Source organism: Sciurus vulgaris, assembly GCF_902686455.1.
Source record: "Sciurus vulgaris genome assembly, chromosome: 9".
NCBI classification, from domain to species: Eukaryota; Metazoa; Chordata; class Mammalia; order Rodentia; family Sciuridae; genus Sciurus; species Sciurus vulgaris.
Window position 1 is genome coordinate 115,532,705 of NC_136469.1, and position 20,268 is coordinate 115,552,972.

A 20,268-nucleotide genomic window follows, 5' to 3' on the forward strand; every position below is an offset into this window, starting at 1 on the left:
TTTTTAAAAAGAAATGAAGTACTGATCCATGCTTCAGGAGGTGAAAACGTTATGCAAAGTGAAAGAAGCTAGACACAGTTGTATGATTGCATGATTCCAGTTGTATGAAATGGGTTTCCAAAATAGGCGAATGACAGCAACACAAAGTATGTCAGTGACCACCAGGGGCTAAGGGGTGTGGATGATGGGGGTGAATCGTCATGGTTGACAAGTTTCCTTTTGGGATGACAAAGTTTTGGAATTAGATAGTGATGATAGTTGCACTCAAACCCACTGAATTGCACATGTTAAAAGGCTGATTTTCTCAGTGTAAATTATTGCTAAAAGAAAAATTAATCTATTAAGAAACAGAGCTAGGCAAACTCAACTAGTCAGAATACTGGTTCCTGGCAATGATAAGAGCAGGTGATGACAAGAGGCATGAGAGGACTTGGGGGTACTGGTCATGTTCTGCTTCTTCCTCTCGTCTCGTCTACAGACACTTTTGAGACTGAGCTGTGCACTTTCATGTTCATTTCTGGATATATATTGTTATGGGTTAAATTGTGTTTCCCCTAACTCCCAGGACCTCAGAATGCAACCTTATTTGGAAACAGAGTCATTGCAGATGTAATTAGTTAAGGTGAGGTCATACTGAAACAGGGTGGGCTTTTAATCCAATAAGACCCGGTATCCTTATAAGAGGAGCGCCACAAAGACACAGACACAGACACTGCAAGGAATACTACTATCAGGAGAAGACAGGGACAAAGAATGGAGTTATGCAGCCACAAGTCAACAAAGACCTGGGGCTACCAGAGGCTGGAAGAGGCAAGGAGGTTCCCTACAGGCTTCAGAGGGAGCGTGACTCTGCCAATATTAGGAGTTCAGATGCCCGCCTTTCAGATCTTTGAGATAATAAATTTGTGTTGTTGTAAGCCACCTGGGTTGTGGTAATTTGTTGCTGAAATTCTGCGAAACTAATATAGATGTTGGCACTGAGAAGTGGAGGGTTTCTACAACAAACACGTACAAAATGTGGAAGTGGCTTTAGAATTGGGTCATCAGCCGGCTTCGGTGCGCCTGGCAGGAGCGGGGGCAGGAAGGTGGGCTCTGTCTTCCGCGCTCCCGGGGCGCTTTTGAGCAGCTCCGCAGGCTCCTCCCGGCGGCGCTCAGGGTCCTCGGCCTGTGCGTGGCTCGCCTCCCCGCCCTGCCCGGCGCCTTGCGGCGGCCTGCGCTCCCGATACACTCCGCCTGGCCTCACGTTTAGGGGTTTGAGCCTGGGACAATGGTGTGCATTCCTTGTATCGTCATTCCTGTTCTTCTCTGGATCTACAAAAAATTCCTGGAGCCATACATATACCCTATGATTTCCCCTTTTGTTAGTCGCATATGGCCTAGAAAAGCTGTACAAGAATCCAATGATAAAAACAAAGGCAAAGTAGACTTTAAGGATGCTGACAGAAATGGATTACCAACAAAAGGACCAACAGGAATCTATGAAAAAAAAAAAAAAAAAAAAAAAAGACTAACGCAATTTTCCCAAAGGATCTCAGTTGTTTTTAAAATGGACCTGATAACACGAGGACCTGATAACACGAAGCACCTTCTTTGTAATTGTCTCTGACCTTTTTCTCTGAAACTAGAATTTTGGATAGAGAGTTTATTTATCTGATACTTAACAGAAAATACATGGTATTTATATTTAAAATGTACTTAGTTATATTTAATGACCTCATTCCTGGTTTCCATTTTCATTATAGTAGCTTTTATTTCTATTATTGCTGATTTAATAATATGAATAAATAGGTTTATGCCAGTAAATACTCAGTACTCAGGCCTCTAGCATTCATCCTCATGAATTTGACTGCTGTTTGCTCTAATTCTACGGATCCTTTTAATTTGAATGGAGTAAGTTTTACTGTGAAATAATACAGATGATAATGATGTGAAACATAAAGGTAAAATACTGTCCAACACAATGGAGCAGTTTATCTGTGAGAGTAAGTAACTACTGTTTATTGCTCTGAGGAAAATGGAGAAGAAGGATATAGAGGAAACTTCTTTGAAAAATGAAACATCTTTTACGTACATGTCTAATGTGTTATAAAATTATAATGCTTTTGCATTCCTTCTATTCCTACAAATGCATTAAACATTCAATTAAAAAAAAAAAAAAGAATTGGGTCATCAGTAGAGGCTTTGAGAATTTTGAGGCGCTTGAGAGAAGAAACCTGGGTTCCCTTGAAGAGATGGTGGGTAGAGATGTGGACATTAAATGTGCTTCTGATAAGGCCTGGAAGGAAACGATGAGCATGCTATGGGGTGCTAAGGAACAGTGATCCTTCTTATAAAATAGCCGAAAATGTGTCTGCATTCGTTTTGCTGTTGGGTGTGGGAAGCAGAATTTTTAAGTGATAAGCTTAACTGAGGATATTTCCAAGCAAAGTGCGGAAAGGGTGGCTTGGTTTCTCTTTGCTGCTTATGGTAAAATGAGAGACGAAAGAAAAATTGAAGAAAGAGCTGTTAAGGAAAAAGGGATGATTGCTCGATTTGGAAAATTCTTAGTCTGTCCTGAAAGCACATGGCTCTGGAAGCACATGGGCCTGGGGCTGGACAACCATTTGCTAAAAAACATCAAGGACACAACTCACACTTCCAATCAACCATCTCTGCCGAAGCCAGAAATAGGAGTATGGTCATTCAGGAAAGCTGTGAGGAAGCCCCTCCTTCTGGTGGTTTGAACTTACATGAGTTGCACAGGAGACTGACAAGTGCTTTTAGAATGTCATGCCAGCAGAATGCAGCCAGCCGGGATAGAAAGGGACAGAGATGGGATGAGATAAAGGAAGAATGACTCCACGGGCAGAACCAGGGAAGCAGAGGCCTGGCGGACAGTCCTGCCACAGGAGGAAAGGGCAGGACACTGCCCCAGGAGACACAGAGGACAGAGCACTGAGCCACAGAGGATTATTCTCAGGCTTTTGCTGATATAATTAATAAAGACAGGGCCAGACTGAAGCAGGGTAGAGCCTTAATCCTGAATAACTAGTGTCCTTACAAGAAGACAAGAAACAGTCACACAGGGAAGCCCACATGAAGACAGAGGTGGAGGGTGGAATTATGCCACCATACCTGGGGCTTCCAAAAGCTGGAAATGGCAAGGAAGGATCCTCCCTGGTTATGGGCTCAGACAGTGCACTACCCTTCCAAGGACTTCGTTCAGACTCTCAGCTCCCTGCACTCAGAGAGAACATTTCTGTGATTTCAGTCACCTTGTTTGTGCTACTTTGTTATGACAGGCCTAGAAAAAGGATATATACATATATAATGTGAATATATATATATTTTGTGAATATATATAGTATATATATATATAATGTGAATATAGTTTTCAAAATTAAAACAAAAGCATGTGAAGCTCATTTATTCAAAAAACAGAAGATGGGCTGGGGTTGTAGATCGGTGATATAGTGCTTGCCAAGCATGTGTGAGGCACTGGGTTTGATTCTCAGCACCACATATAAATAAATAAATAAAATAAATGTCCATTGATGACTTAAAAAATACTTAAAAATAATTTGAAAACAAGTTAGAAAAAATAAAAAACAAACAAACGAAAAAACCAGAAGATACCATAGAAGCAGGAAGGAAGCAGTTCACATCAAGGCTGGTGGGACCAGTGAAGGCTTTCCTAAGGAGGACTTGCTTGAGTCAAGTTTTGAAGGATTGGTAAAAGTTTTCCAGGTGGAAAAAAACCTGTTTACAGCATAATGCCATGCTCTTTGACCTGCAAAGCTTATATATAATCACCAATTGTGATCACTGTAATACAGAGCTCCCTGTGCGAGCCTCATTTCTCTCACTGATTGAGCTGTGTCTCACAGGGACACTGCACCGCAGCCTGGGACCTGGACATCAGTGATTAAAGGAGCAGGTCAGTGGACAGAGGCATAACCATCTTGCTCTCAACCCAATGTTGTGTGGCCTGGACAAATCTTCTTCCTTCTCTGAACCTCACACCTGCATCTGAAAAAAGAGGTGAATCTAAAAATCCCCTCTCATTCAAAATTGGAGAAATATGTCATTATAAAGGAGCTATATAATTTGGTTAACTAAACAGAATCCATCAAATAGTTGCAGCACAACAGAAATTATACAACTCACAATATTTCACATGGATTTTTAAAATAATTAAATTGAGTCGTGAAATCTATTATAAAGAAAGATAGGGGTTGAGGTTGTAGCTCAGTGGTGGAGTGTTTGTCTTGCACATGTGAGGCGTTGGGTTCGATCCTCAGCACCACATAAAAAGGTAAAATAAAATGTGTCCATCTACACCTAAAAAAAAAAAAAAAAAGTAGCCGCAGTCTATGTTCTTAATTTTCAAGATTGGAGAGAGTGTAGAAAGTCCCTCTGAGTAAGGGAGACATTTGGCTCCCAAGACGGCTCCATCCTTTATCTCCTCTGTGGCCTTAAGTCTTCCCATTGTAGTCCTGTTCTTGTTAGAATTGCTTTCATTACTTGTATATCTCTTAGGCTAAGATATAGAGATGAAGGTTCAATGCCAGTCTGAAGACGGAAGATGAGCAGGCAACTCCCATGTCATAAAAAGAGTGCTGGACTTGAAGTCAGAAGAACTGGGTTTAAATCCTACGTCTCCCACTTCTCAGCTATGAGACCCTGAGCTGGTGCTGTAGTGTCTCTGTCTTCTCAGGATAAAAGCTCCTTCCTCGTATGATGGCTTGGAAGATTAAATTCATTAATGCATTCATCACATATTTGTAGAGCCTCTGCTAAGCAGATACTAGACACTACAGATATAGTAACAGAAGGACAAGTCTGTGGTCTTCAACCTTGAGGAACTTGTGATGCAGAGGAGAAGACAGATACTGATAACAAGTGAGGAATGTGACCAGATGGCAAGAACTGAATGCTTTGGCCTGCGTGATGGGGAGAGTCAGGGGGAAGTGCTCTTGCTACAGGGAATAGGAGGAGGAGTAGAAGTCGTCCTGTTGCAAAACCCACATTCTCTTTAGTTAACCTGTTGGAGACAAGGAGGCAGGATGAGCCTTCCAAGTGGGAGAATATGAGATGACTTAAGGACTTTGCTGATGTTGGCTGAACCAACCGTGAAGTAATTGGAAATAGACCCGAAACAAATGTGAATTAGGTAAGATGGCTGTGCAAAGATGATTTTCCCTGAAAATATGCAACCTGTGAGTTTCTCAAACATGGGCCAAAATCCCATTTAAACTCTTTTTTAGATGTGAGCTAAGAACACAAAGTAGGCTGCTTTCGTGCTTCCTTTTCTAGAATGTGGAACACTTAGCAATATTCTCTTTCAGATCTCTCTGGTGTTCTGAATCATGCCATAATTTCATTACATCTCAAATCACCTGACAAAATCTGAATAACATCACTGGTCTTTGTCACATGTAATTTCTCAATCATCCTTAGGTCTTCTGTGGCAATTAAAATCACAGCACTTCCATGAAGGTACGAGTTGACTAGATTGTTTGATAACATTTATATATTACTATTCATCAAAGTCTATAATTAAGCTAAATAATGGACAGGGAAGAAAAATGGTAGCTAAAAACTTGTTTCAAATGGCAATGACTAAAGAGAATGTGGGTTTTACAATTAAAGTGAAATGTTAAAATATTACTTGGTGGACTCCATGTACACCCAAATATGCTTTGCTTTTTCCCATTGTGTAGTCCAATATGGTGGCCACTAAAAACATTTAAAGTTAATTAAAATTTAGTAAAACTTGACATTGATTTCCTCATTCTCAGCAGTCACATTTCAAGCACTCAATGGCTTCACATGGCTAGTAGTTACATGTCAGTACAGATAAGGACTATTTTCATCATCATGACAGTTCTTTTGTGCAATACTGCCTGAGCGGTCTAGTCAGTAAGAACTAGGAGACATCCTTGCACAGGCCTAAATTGAAGTGCGTTTTCCTTTATTCTTGTGTGTAGAGGAACATTAAGAATATGTAAAGTTACTTCTAGAAGTACATCCTTAAAAATGCTGATATGCAGCTAATAGTTAATGACCAAGACTGCTTCTCATGGTGTTATTATAGGAATTATTGTGGATGCCTGTTATGGTTTGGATGTGAGGTGTTCCCCAAAAGCCCATGTGTGAGACAATGCAAGAAAGTTTAGAGAAGAAATTATTGGGTTGCAAGAGTCTTAACCCAATCAATGAATTAATCCCTTGATTAACTGAGTGAGAACTGGAGGAGGTGGGGCATGGAGGCATGCCCTTGGGGTATATATTTTTATCTGGTTAGTGGTTATTTTTATCTGCTGCTTTCTGATCATTACGTGAACTACTTCCCTCTGCCACAATGGGTACAGACCCAGGCCACAATCCTAAAATGCATCTGTGTTAGGCTGCTTGGAGCATGGTACAGACCAGATAACTAGGGCCATGACCATCCATGGAGAGCTTGCCAAGTATCTTCAGGTCATTTGAAGATGAAATAACTTAAATTTTTATTTTAATTCCTCTGTGAAGACAATGTCTGATGCATTTCACAACGTTTTGCCTCTAAAACAACCATCCAATATTTTCCCCCAACTTAGCTGCCAACTGCTTAATGAAGGTTCAGGAACAGATTACCCACGTGGCATTTCGGTCTACTATTTCATTTCCTCATGGCCATTACCAAATTGCTCATCACTTCTGACAGTCCTCAACTACAAGAGAGGGAATAGATAACAAACTGCACTCTTTGCAAATGTCAATGTTGATTATAAAGCTTTGTTAGGAAAATTGGAGCTAATCTCCTCATTATGCTTCCAACTCAGAAATTAAACTATGGTTCATTAGAGAAAAAGGCACCATTCATTTGTTCTTTACTTTCCCAGAAACCTGGCATCATGCTGTTGACTTAGAATGTCATTTAAATTCAATGGTTTATCATTGGACTGTGCAATTTATTCACATCATAAAGAAAGTCTAAGATGTCAACACACTTATTGAATGTGCTATTTCCACATGTTGCCCTGTATTTATTACCAGGGATATAATGAGATAGACCCAGCTTCAGCATTTGTAACCTTACATTGATTTTCCAGGAAATAGGATGACAAGATACAGGAAGGATCCTACTTCTAATCTCTAGAGAGAGAGAGAGAAAGAGTATGATGGGAAGGGGTATTGGTCAGTGCATCTGTTCTTTATTTTGGACCCAGTTACAGTATTGAAGATGACTGGACCCTGTGAGAGTGATGGATGTTTGTTAGGGTTCCTGAGACCTCCAGCTTTCTAGATCCTGAGTATATTGGTGTGACTCAATGGTAGTAGGTCTGAATTCATGCACACACCCAGATGTTATTTCGAATGCGGGACTCATGAGGTTGAATTCAAGAGCTTTATAGTCTTAGTTTCTCTTCACTAGCCCTCCAAGAGCATTTTGGGGAGGCTGAGTTTCTCTGCTGTATTAGTTCTTTATTGCTGCTGGAACAAGGACCACAAATTTAGTAGCTTTAATAACTCAGTTTTCTTTCTTTGTTTATTGCAGTAATGGGGATTGAACTCAGGGATGCTCTACAACTTAGCCACATCCCCAGCCCCTCTTTCTTTCTTTCTTTTTTTTTTTTTAATTTTATTTTGAGACAGGTTTTGCTAAGATAAGGCTGGCCTTGAAGTCATGGTCCTCCTGCCTCAGACACCAGTAGCTGGGATTACAGGCATTTGCCACGTCCCCTGGCCCACATTTAGTTTCCAATAGTTCTGTAGGACTGAAATGTGGAAAGGATCTCATTCAGCTAAAATCAAAGCATGCGCAGGCCTGCATCCTTCTGGAGGCTCTAGGAGAAAACTGGATTCCTTGCCCTTTCCAGTTTGCAGAGGTTACCAACATTCCTTGGCTTGCAGATCCTTCCTCCATCTTCACAGACAGCAATATGGCATCTCACTGTGTCTTTTACCCATAGACACATTCATCTGGCTGATTTCACTGTTTTGACTCCCTCTGCCACTTCTAAGTACCTTTTTCATTACATCAGACCTATCCAGAAAATGTAGGATATTTTCCCTATTTTAAAATGATTGGTTAGCAACTTGAATTCCATCTGCAACTTAATTCCCTTTTGCCCTGTTTATTGCTTGAGGGAGGCTATTTCCACATGTTGCTCAGGATGTTTATCCATCAGACAGACCCATGAACCCGGAAAGGGGCAGTGTAGTTTGCATGAGACAGTTGCTTCTGCTTAGCGGGCAATCTTGTTCTGGGCTGATGTGACTCTAAGACTCAGCTGTGTAGGGCAATGACTGGAGACTTCCAGGTGCCTCACCAGGGGTTTGAAACAGGATGCTGCAAATCTTGCTTCAGTCTGGAAGGGAAAAGATCAGTTAGTTAAAATTAGGACTACTAAATCTTGTACTACCAGTTTTTAGATAAATATTCCTTAAATGATTAACATGCCTATGTGTAGAACTGGGTAGGTCATGAAGTTTAAGGTAATGAAGGAGAATCAAGGAGATAGAAACCAAATGAAGACAGAAGTGCCAGTCTCCATCTTGCTGGTAGTTACCATTGGTCATCTGTCAGCCTAAATAAGGAGTCACTGCTTTCAGAAAGGCAGCCTTTCTAAGCCCCTCTTACAATACAGGACTGGACCTTTAATTAGTGTCCAGGGTAGCTTTACTACCTTAAAGGTAGCAGGAAAATGAAGGGGTTTGCTCTAAATTTCATCCATGAGTAAGGAAAGAAATAGCCCCACAAAATAAATTTGCAGGACTGTGTGGCTAGATAACTAGCTAGATGAAGTTACTCACAGTCCCCAGAGCGTGTTCATAACTGTAGCAGTTCCAGAGAAGCAGCTTCTGGGAAGATAACCTTGGCCCTGGGAACCTCCCCATGCAAAAGCAAGCTCCAGACTGGGAGTCTCAGGCTTTTATGTGTGTTTCTTGGGACTTCCTTTGTCTATTGGACTTTCCTTTGTCTAGGAAACCTATTCCCAGAATCATATTTTTATAGGCATAACATAAAATATAAAATAGTGTGAAGAAGGTCAACCATATTTAAATATTGTCATCCTAATATTTTAAATAATTGATAGTATGATGTATGTGCCTTTTTACACATTAAATAAGATGTAATTTTAAAGTCTTATTAGACAATGTGTAATTTTAAATATCAAAGTAATTTTTAAGGAATAACAGGAATAAGTAGCATTTTGCAATGCCTATAGGATTATAATGTACTGTGAAAATATCTGTGATTTTTATTGGAGTCATGTGTCACAGATACTGCTAATATGACTGTGGTTTTTTGCCTTCATTTATAACCAAAGGACATGCCAAATTCCACTGTGAAGTTGTTAAGAATAAAGATACAATTTATTTTCCCATGTGGCTAGTCCAAGTTGAGATGTGCTGCGAATGTAAAATATCCAATTTTAAAGATGTAGTATGGTAAAAAGGACATTAAACACCTATTAGTAATTTAAAAATTTTGGTTAGTAATGATATTTTGGACATATGGGGCTAAATAAATTATTAAAATTAATTTCACTGATTCTTTTCTCTTTTTTTTCTTTTCTTTTTCTTCTTCTTTTTCTTTTTACAAGTGTGTCAGATTGAGCCTAGGACCTCACAAATGCTAATCTAGTGATCAACCATTGGACTACACCATCATCCCACTCATTCTTCTTTTTTACTATAATATGGTCTGACTTAGACTCTACAAACTTTCCAAGGTTCTGTGACCTTTAATTGTTTCATCTTTCCATTTTTCTTATCTTCTCTTTAGTTGTTTGTAACCCTTTCAGGAAAACTCTTTAACAATGAAAGGGTCCACCTGCTCTGCTCCTGGGTGTCATGGAGGTGATAGATTTGGGGATGGGTGTGGTGGCCCACACTGTGCCCAGGATAGAGTGAGATCACCTACTATAAAGAGACAGAGTTGATGGCAGCAAGTCCTAAGAGGTCAGTCAAGCAGACTAGCGGGTTAGCAATGCTGAAAGGAAGAAAAGAAGAATTCGTGTTACTACCCTGGGCCTTGGAAACTGAAAGGCCCAGGTGGGATTCTCAGTGTTTAAAAGTAACTGGCAGTGTGGACTATGTTGGAAAGGAGCCACCCATCCTTCAGCTCTCAAAACCCTCCACCCTACTCCACTGATCTTATACCTCAGAGTGCCAGACACTCCAGACTCTCAGCAGCTCCCCACTCTTACCCTGAAGCTCCTCACCATAACCTTCAAAACTGCAAAATCCATTGAAAAACCTCCAAAATATTAGGCTCCTTCCTGCCATAACCTAGATCCATCTCCTAAGCTGCCTTTTCCATTCCTACCCCTGGTCTGCTAGGCATGGAGACAGAGCATCATGCAGTAGTGCAGATTGGCTCATGAAAAATTCATGGGTGCCAGTCCAGCTGTACCCTCAGTGATACACAGCCATGCACACACTGGGAAGCTCTTCCCTTTGGTAAACACAGAACAGCTCTAGGGACCCCGATAATTAGCAAAACAAAACCCCCTTCCTACAGCTAGTTTATTATGATATTATTGCTCAATCAGGACAGCTGTGCCCTGGAGTAGGAGGGACGGGGATTTCCAGAGGCCCACGAGGCATCCCTGGATATGCCCACATTCTTATAACTGCAGCTCACTCCCTGCCTTTGAGGCTCCACAGTGTCAGTAACTGGCACAATCTCTACTCTTGCTACCCACAGGAAAGACAAGCAGGGCCGAGTCTGGCAGAAGTAACCTCAAGGGATGCTCAGAGCATGATTGACATTGGACACAGTCATGCATGCTTGTATACATGTGCATACGTGCATGTGTATATGCCAGTGCTTGACCTTATGTGCAGTGTGGGCTTTTATGCAGGAGGAGGCTTTTCTAAGACTTGACCAGGAGGCCAGAATCTCAAGCCTTCACACTCTTGGATAAGTTAATATATGGTGCCTTCATGTAGTACACAACCCAGACATCAATCCACAATGTGGACTCTGACCATGGTCTCCTTAAAAACCTTTTATGATTCCATTGACAGAAGATGGTTTTGCCTTGTTGATGTGGGCCTCCTCAACTTTCTATTTCCCACCTGCAAATATATTCACATTTGTGCCCTTCTCTCTAATGTCAGATCATGGGATGTTTGCCTTTTTCTGAGGGCTCCTCTGGACCTTGCTACATTAGTTCCCCTCCTTGCTCTGATTTCTTCACATCTTCCTTTGTGTATCCTTTTCAGTTGTCCAGTCAATTCCATAAAAATCCAGTCAGTTCCATAAAAATCTGCTCTTAACTCCAAGGCCTCCTCTACCACTTCTCTCCACCAAACTACTTCCCTTCTTTACCCAAAACACTTCCACTTCCATTGTTCCCTTTCATGTTCCTCCACAAGGCTCATCTGTAATCTCTTGTCTGAAGCTTTCCAGTCCTTATTTTACTGGACACCTCTGTCTACCTAACATCGACAATCACAATTTCTTCAACAAACACTTGACTCTCTGGCTTTCATGATACTTTCCTATAAAAAATCTAAAGAAACTGTTAGTCAGTGGAAGGATGATGTCAATGTCCCTGTCTAGTGTGAACACATGGAGTCCCTGGCTGAGAAGCCCCATGTTCGCCTGAGTCAAGGAAAACCAATTCACAGTCAATCTGTGGAGGTTCTGCTGAGCAGGAAGTAGGTGAGAAGCAGCTAGGGGAACACTGACTTGAGGGCTGGAGCTGAGCCCGTCCCTGTCTGTGAATGCTTTACTCTTGAACTGTTCTCTAACATATTTATTATTTATTGAACTAGTATTTTAATTTCTATTTATTGTAATTCAAAGGAGGCTCGTCTGAACAAACAAGCCTTTCACCTTGTAAAGTTTATCCTCTGAAATGTGCATTTGTGGATTTTAATGCTTCCAAGCCACACAGTTCCTCCCTATAATTCTCTTTTTGGTTTTACTGAGAATAACCATGAAGATACTATATCCACCTGATTTTGAGGCTCTGGTAGCAAATGGTCTCAGTCACTTACTTGGAATTTTTCAGGAGACTGCACCCATGAAACATAACTTGATGTGGTGATCTAGGGAAATGGACCAAGGTTAAGGGCACCATCAGACTCCTCTGACTTCTGTGGAACATGTTGGCAAAATTAGAATTTCTCTACTCAAGACTTTCTGATTATGATGGAAAATATCTAATTGAACCATGGAAATTCTCTTCTCCCCAAATCTATTTTGTTGACAGTCACATTATAATTTATAACAACTTTGTGGGCATTTGAAACTCTCCATTCTGCTTTTATCAACATTATGCTTAACCATGATCCACAATCATTGCTGACCTGCTTCCCTGTCCCTCATGCACATGCCTCACTACGCAACTCCACCTTGCAAATTCTTCCACTGTCCGTCACTCAGACTCTCCTTACCTCCCCAGCAGTCCCAGTCTTGTACTTTCTTTAAGACTCAGCTCGACTTACACTGAAGCTTTGCTCAGTCTCCAATTCCTGGAGCCCAGTCACTTACTGTTTATTGATCGGGAGTGATTTTGCTTCCTCACCACCACAGGACATTTGTCAATATCTGGAGACATTTTTGGTTGCCACAGCTGTGGTGGGGTGCAACTAGCATCGAGTGGATAAGAGGCCAAGGATGGAGCTAAACATGACAATCCTTCACAACAGATTCATGAACCTTCACAAGGTCCATGGTGTGGAAAACCCTGCAGCCTAGCCTGACTTTGGCACCCTCTCATTTGGTTACTCATGACAACGTAGAATCTTAAAGATGGACGGAAACCTTTAGAAATCTTCATATTGTCTCCTGAATTTTATGGGTAAGAAGACCAACCTAGGAGAAACTATGAGAATTACAAGAGTGAGTGACCGTTACCATCTCATCATGCAATTGTTTCCTTTCTTCCAGCTAAGTTTAAAAATTTCTATAAGCAATATTAGGATCTTTTATTAAATTTGCGGTAATTTTCCCCTTCAACCTCTTACTCTCAACCTAGAATTAGGAACACAGTACATATTTGTTGTCAGATCAAAATAACCCTAGATTTTGTAAAACACTATTTTATTCCCTTGTAGATACATTATTTTTTAAAAGAACTGTAAGCTTATTTTCAGTATACAAGCTCTCAAAAGGACAGATGACTGTACCTACATCACAGAAAGAAGAAATTCTATAGAGACCATCTGCAGAAGTATGTTCAACATTAACGAAAGTAAATACCAGCCAGAGTTTTGTGCGTTTAAATGATGGTGATGAAAATTACGACCTTAGCAGTACAAAGGAAAACAGGAAAATCTCCACTAAGGGGAGTGATTAACTGAAGTCTCACAGAGAAAGTGGGAAAAATATCAACAAAAACTAGACAGGATAGCACACTAAGTTTGTCAGTTTGATCCCATACACTCTGATTCATATCCATTCCCATAAATAAATAAATTATTCTTATTCACTTGTCAAGGCAGAGTTCAAAAAGGCTAGGTTAAGCATGCAATCGCAGAATAAGAATGAGACTTTATATTGGAAATGAAGAGCTGATGGACTAGTTTTCTGCATTTCCGTGGGCAGAATAGTGAATATAGAGGTCGAAAGCCCAGGCCTAGAGTGAGCTGATTCTGGATTTGCATCTTGGCAGGGCAAGAGGCAGCTATGTCAATCAGATAAATGCCAGACTCCCTGGAAAAGTTGTCTCCTCAGCTTTGATGTGACCATCGTTAACGATACTTCCCCAAATATAACATTGTTGGGAGAATTTGATGAAAGAACACAAGAAAAGTGCTCATCATCGTATCAGACTAAATCTAAGAAATGAATAAACGAGTTATTGTTAAACAATTTCTATTTTCAATCTTATTGCTGAAAAGAATGGGATCACTTAGTTTTGCAATGTCAATTTTATTTCATCAGAAGAAATATGACCTCCCCTTCAGAACACAGAAAAGAACTTCCCCTATATTTCAGTCTTTACGTTTAAAATAAAACTGTGGGCACTTAGATATGCACAAATGGAAGTTGTTTTTCTGTATGTGAACAAATTTGTAGGGTTAAGGACCTGGAAAACAACTTAAACTTGATTTTCTTTCTTTCCTTTCTCCATCCTTTCACTCTGCTCCTGTCTTTCCTCTCTCCCTCCCTTACTTTTTTAAGCGAGATGTGCAAATGCATATGTTTGTATAACCTCTACAGAGAGCGTGTCAACAGCTAAGCATTTGGGAAAGTCTGCCAAGCATGCAATGCCACACAAATCACTACCCTTCTCTCCTCTGGAAAATAAGGGTCTTAGTAGATGATCAATGAACTTTCCTCCAGTTTTAGATATGATTGCATTTTTCAGTACTAGAGAGCCATAAGCAGACATGCAATTCAAATTTGTTGTAAAAAATGATCCTGTTACAAGAGTGGTTCACTTTATGCTTTGAATAGCACCCTTGCTACTATGCCACTTTGACTTATTTTTAAAAACAGACATGTTTCTTTCTCTTCCTCTCTCCCTGCTCCTCCCTAATCTCAGGGGAAACAGGATTACCTTTCTTCCCCATTTTAGGCAGTTATCTGTCCTTGAGCACATACCCACCATAGGAAAGAAGTAATTTAGATGTTGAGGATGGCACCAGAATATCTCAGAAATGACTATCTCCCAAATTAACCAGTTGAATACAACTCTGGATGGAGCACCAGGAATGTAGCCTTTGAATCACCTCTTTAAAACCCCCCTGCTCCCCTTGATGGGCACAACCACAGCTGCTGGACAGGAGTTCCCTGTGTTTCTCCTTCACTAGCAAAGCAATAAGACTTCATTTTCCTTTTTCTAGAAACTGTGTCCTTGTTGTTGGGCTGGCAAGAGTGACAAGGACAGAGCTTTTGGTAACACTGTCTTTTTAAAAGTCAGTTCAATCCATGGAAAAAAGAACTATTCAATTTTGAAATGATATTTTACATTTTGAATAGATAAATTTGTACAAGAATTTATTATATTCTAAATTATAAAACCAAAGCTAACTTGTAAGTGTCTGAGCACAACTCTCCCTGTTTAGGAGGGCTTGAAGGTTGGTTTAATGCTTTACTGTTGAACTTAATGATGTTTGAACAGAGGCCTGTATTTTTATTATGCACTGGGTCCTGCAAATTATGTAGCTGGTTCAGGTTTCAATTTATAATTTACAGTTTAATTTCTAGGCCTGGGATTCTCTCTTAGTTGGACATCCAAATGGATATCTTTCCTTTGCATTCACTTCAGTTTTTATGTTGATATACAAGTAGAAAGGGCTGCTTGCTAAGCTTGTCAGACTACAGGATGTGCTGCCAACTGGGCACAGGACGAGTAGTGCCTGCCTTCAGCTTCAAAGGGCAGGGGCTTCATCCTTTAGCATCAGCCATCTGCAGAGTCCTGAGCTTCAGTTGCCAGTAATTCTCACATCGTTACAAATGTTTATAATAGTCTAGCAGACAGCAGGGAGGACTCAGCAAGAGTAGAAATAATCATCCTTTGAAAATCAGAGGCCATCACTCAGCTCAAGGAACAGGCCCATTCTGAAAACACCCAGACCCCAGCGGTCCCCGTCTTGTTGGTTGGCGTTCTGCAGCATTTGCTCAGGGAATGCCCAAATCTTTGTCAAGTATAGGCTCGATGGTCCTGTTTTGGAAGGAGTCTCTGAAGGCCAGCAAAGAGGGAACTACTCAAGGAAAGGCTCTCAATACTGTCAATGCTTGGGCGATGATTCCACTCCAAAAAACACTTCTGACTTCTTATTTCCTGTGTGCTGTCCTTGAGCCAGGTGCTGAGGGCATGGCAGTAAGCAAACACAAGGCTAATAAGTTAATTACAATGATCCCAGTAGCCCAGACATCGCAGATTTACTTCCTGGCGTTTGAAATAGGGATAATAATCGTCTCACACTGATGTGAGGCTATAAGAGCTAATAAGTGACTGGACGCTTGCGCTACTTCGAGGGAGTATTTGGAAGATGCAATACAGGCCCACAACCCAACTCCCCCAACAACCCCCACCCCAAATTATTCCTGGAAACGTATACAGTTGTTTTCTTCAATAAGCAGCTTAAATGGAAGTAGTGACAGGAACAATTAAACGTATTCCTCTTTTTTCCTTAGTTTTCAAACGAACTTGACATCCAGCGCAGCATCCCTTTCTAGAGAGTAACAGAGGGAAACACTAGAGGGACGAAGTAACAGTAGAGAAAAAGAATGGCCCGCCTTCCGATGCGGGCCTTGACTACACTTCCAGTGCTTCCCGCCTTGCCTTCCAGCTTCCTCTTCCCACTCCCGCCGCGTCAGAGAACCTCGGCCGAAGAACGGCTTTGAACCTGCGCCTGCCTGGGGCTCCCGCGTAACCCCGACCTCTGCGGTCAGGCGGAGCTTGGAAAGGAAACAGGCGGGCGAGAAGAGGCGGGGCTAGGTTGCCGTGGGTGGGGCACAGGCGGGGTCAAGCCTAACCCGCGCGGCAGCAGGGGTGGCCGAGGAAGCGGGAGCGACGCGGAGAGATGGAACTGGGCAGCGGTGGCGGGGGCGAGGGGGCAGGACCATAGCCTAACCCGCGCGGCGGCGACGAGGCTGGGCTGGGAGGAGAAGCTGGAGAGACAAGGGGAGGAGGGGCCAGGCAGAGTGGGCGGGGCCTTGGAAGCTGGGCTTTGTGGGCGGAGTCCGGGGAGCGTGGGGAGAGGCGGGGCCGAGTCGAGGGGGTGGGGCCGGGGTGGGACTACGGCGGGGCGGGGCCCAGGGCGCGCGGGGGCCGGCCCGGGCCACTTGATCCGTCGGCGGGTTCCGGAGCCCGGTCGCCAGCCTGAACGCGGGACGCGGTGCGCTGGGGTAGGAGGGCGAAGCGACGCGGCTATGGCTCCGCCGGGACTCCCGGGGTCCGCCGTCCTCGCCGCTGCGGTCTTCGTGGGAGGCGCTGTGAGTTCGCCGCTGGTGGCCCCGGGTGAGTGCCCCGTTGGGGCCGGGCGCCAGGTGCTGAGCCAGGTCCCAGGCGCGCGGAAGGAAGCGTGGGTCCGGGACAGCAGCCCCGCTGCGCCCGGAGCTCTGTTCTGGCGCGGCCGCGGGGTCCCTGCGTTGAACATCTGGCTGTCCCGGGGTGGCCCGGGCAGGGCGCGGCGCGAGGCAGCGGCTGCAGTCCCTCCCTTCCCGCCTGCCGGGCTCCCGCCTTCCCTCTCCTGGGGCCTCTTCTGTGGACCTGTGTCGCCCCAACTCCGAGCTGTCCGTGGTGTGGGGACCCGACTTGGTGTCTCCTTCCTTGGGTGCGCTTTCTCCGTGGCCGCGCGCCTCAGAACCCCGCGGACCCCTTGCCTGCCACCTTTTGTCTCAGAGGCCCTGGAGCGGAAGATCGTGACGCGGGACTGGGTGCCTGCCGGTCGTCGCCTCCCTCACCTTTTAAAAAGATTAAAATTTTAAAGAGTTACAATGTCTTGCTAAGTTTTTATTTATTTTAGTGTTTGATGGAGTCTTTTAACAGGTCAGGGATTCCAGATTTCTCCCATACACACTGGATAAATTAGCTTGGAAGGGAAGGCATATTTGTAAACTTACTCCCCGCCCCCCCCCCCCCCCCCCTTTTCTGTGTCAATTCCTGTCATCACAAAAGGAGCCTTCTGTGGTCAGGGCGGTAAGCCACCAGCAGAGATGCTGAAGTGTTGTCTCCAATAATGAACTCTTGTGTAGGAATTTTTAATTGAAATTAATCTCTTAAGTTGTAACTTTTACAGAAACCCTAACGCTCTTGTTTTTCATAACTATAGACTACAGGGATTTCTTATCATCATCCCCCTATTAATTGCCACTCAACAGCAGTAGTCTGGGAAAAAAAAAAAAAAAAAAGATTTAAACCTTGGCCATTTGGGGTTACCACAGCCTGGAATCTTACGTCAGCAAGCTCTTCCAAGCTTGTCTTCAGGGTGGCTCCTCTTCAGGCCCAAATAATTAGCAGTTGGAAACCTTCCAACAATGATTATCTTCTCCATAAAAAATACATACCCTGCTCTTCCCTCCTGAGAACATTCCAATCACTTACAGCTTTTAAAATGGCTTATCACTTTGCCTTTGCTTTTTCATAGGAACCTGAACAGGTTAGGAAGTGGTCAGGAGGGATAATATGTCTCTTGAGTCTTTATTAACAAACCTGTGTTTCCTTTAGCCATCCACCCTGGGTAAATGGCAGTGTCATGTTTTATTGGATGGAAGATTTTGATTTTCATACTGTGTTGCATTGCTAGTATTAAAGGTACATTACTAGGTTCAAATTGGACTCCAGATTGTAGACAGCGCCAGCGCTTACAGGGTTAGGATCAGTTGCTCCAGAATTTGGAAAAGAGCCTAACCTGTGAGTAAAATTGTTAAAAATTTAGCATACAGGGCACATAATCATCAGCAGGAAAAATCCATTGTTAGAACAGGTTTATATTTTGATAGGTCTCTCAGCAACATTCCAGGTCTCAGGACTGTAGTGTGACCCAGAATGCTCTTATCTAATTGCACAGTTTAACCTTTTTGGTGAAAGTTATTACTTAAAAAGAATGAGGTATTTAAAAAGGAAAGAATACAGAATACCAATTTGTCAGTGTGTCTTGAGACCTGTATCAGGAGAAGATGTCTTGAACAGCCAACATCTGATCTTGGAACTGAAGGGCTTGCTAGTGTTTGTTGGGGAAGTAGGAAGAAAGAGATGGGAAGTCATGTTGAGCACTTGCTGTGTTCCAGGTTTTGGGTTGGGCACTTTATATGCATTTTAAAACTTATTTCTCATAACCCTATGAAGTATTTATTTTCAGTTGGGCAACTGAGGCCCAGTGTCAGGTAGGTATTGTATCAGTCAGTATTCAATCAGAAAAGCACGACCACTAGGAGGTGTGTGTGTGTGTGTCTGTGTGTCTGTGTGCTTATGCACTTGTGTATGTAGGTGTATATATGTTTTTTTTTCCCCCCTGGGATAATCCAGCCTGCTTAATTCTAAAGTTCATTCCTGTTCCATTGTATCCCACAGCCTCCCAGAAAGAAAATAGAACATGTATCAACTTTAGCAATCTTGCTAAAATTCTAAAATAGAGTTTAAGATGATAATATTGTAAGCATGTTGTTATCAGAAGTTGTGAAGTAGAGAAAAGGGCAGATAGTGTTACAGTGGGTAATAGCAGTGTCTTGTTCACTTCCTTCCCGGCAGAAGAGTCTCAATGAACTGTCTCTTAGGAGCAGAATTTGAAACTGTATACCACAAGCATCAGAAGGGGTGATTTTCCACATCTTGGCTTATTTATGTCACATTCTCCAGTTACTCAGCCTTAGGCTTATTAGTTTCTCAGTTTCTCTACCAGGCAGTGGGCATGGCCCTTGAATAAGGAGTGGGTGAAAAAGGTCCAGGGGCCAATGAGATGAGAAGTGCAGAATCCCAGTGTTCTGTGGGCTTCCATCCAGTCTCCTGACTTTTCATTGAGATGCTAAAGATAAGCTTTATTAAACTCTAGGTTCTCCTTTGGACAGGTATCTAACCAGCTGTACATCCACATAGTACATAGTCAGTGAATGGAATGTTTTGAAAAAGGATTCTTTGGGGCTTGGAATTCCATGGTCAAATTTAATTTAAAGAGGAAATGAAACTTGAAAAGTACCTATCATTTCCTCCCTATATTTTGTGTATCCCCCTCCCCCAGAAAGAGATGAATCAAGCAAACTATTTGGGAATTTGAATAGTTGAATTTAAACCAGAGAGACCACAGTTGCAGGTAAAACAAAAATTTCATCATTACTTTTTCAAGAATCGTTTGGCTCTGGTGTTAAAGTCTAATTACATACTGGGACAATGTAATGATTTAAAGCTTACCCAAAGAATGATCTAAATTATCATGGATTAAAACTATTATGTTAAGTGGTTCCTAATAATTTTAGAGCACGTTTCAATAATTGGTAAAGATTTTGTGGGCTGTTGAAAGCCAGTATAATAATGAATCTAGTGCAGCTTACAAGGACTAAAATTGGAATTTTAAGTACATCATAGAAACTTTATTCTTTTTCAAGGAAGTGATTTGATGTTTATTATTACCTATTATGTGTCATACAATGGTCTAAATACTTAGATCATTTAATTATTTAAAAAAATTTTTTTTAGTTGTCAGTGGATCTTTTATTTATATGTGGTGCTGAGTATCGAACCCAGGGCATCATACATGCCAGGCAAGTGCTCCACCACTGAGCCACAACTCCAGCCCCTAGATCATTTAATTCTTACAATTCTCTGTAAGCTATATGATTTTATTCCTTCATTTATGGATGAGGAAATTGTGTCTCTGATAAATTGAAAA

The 20,268-nt window shown here is 42.1% G+C and overlaps 2 protein-coding genes across 5 annotated transcripts in view; both read left to right on the forward strand.

The window, feature by feature from the left end:
- The first annotated feature begins 1,053 nt into the window (after window positions 1-1,053).
- On the forward strand, window positions 1,054-2,161 carry LOC306669422 (UPF0729 protein C18orf32-like). The gene has a single exon (XM_079153380.1). It carries the CDS (start codon window positions 1,268-1,270, stop codon window positions 1,604-1,606), a length of 339 nt encoding a protein of 112 aa, XP_079009506.1. The 5' UTR covers window positions 1,054-1,267; the 3' UTR covers window positions 1,607-2,161.
- A 14,535-nt stretch (window positions 2,162-16,696) lies between these two features.
- Window positions 16,697-20,268, forward strand: part of RELL1 (RELT like 1) — a 79,392-nt gene continuing 75,820 nt past the window's right edge. For 2 of the 4 annotated variants that reach the window (XM_079152878.1, XM_079152879.1), the window contains exon 1: window positions 16,697-16,901. In XM_079152878.1, the coding sequence (XP_079009004.1) occupies window positions 16,814-16,901 (88 nt within the window). In that variant the 5' untranslated portion in view covers window positions 16,697-16,813. The remainder of the gene's footprint in view (window positions 16,902-20,268) is intronic. The other 2 variants (XR_013766006.1, XR_013766007.1) reach the window with 1 other exon arrangement.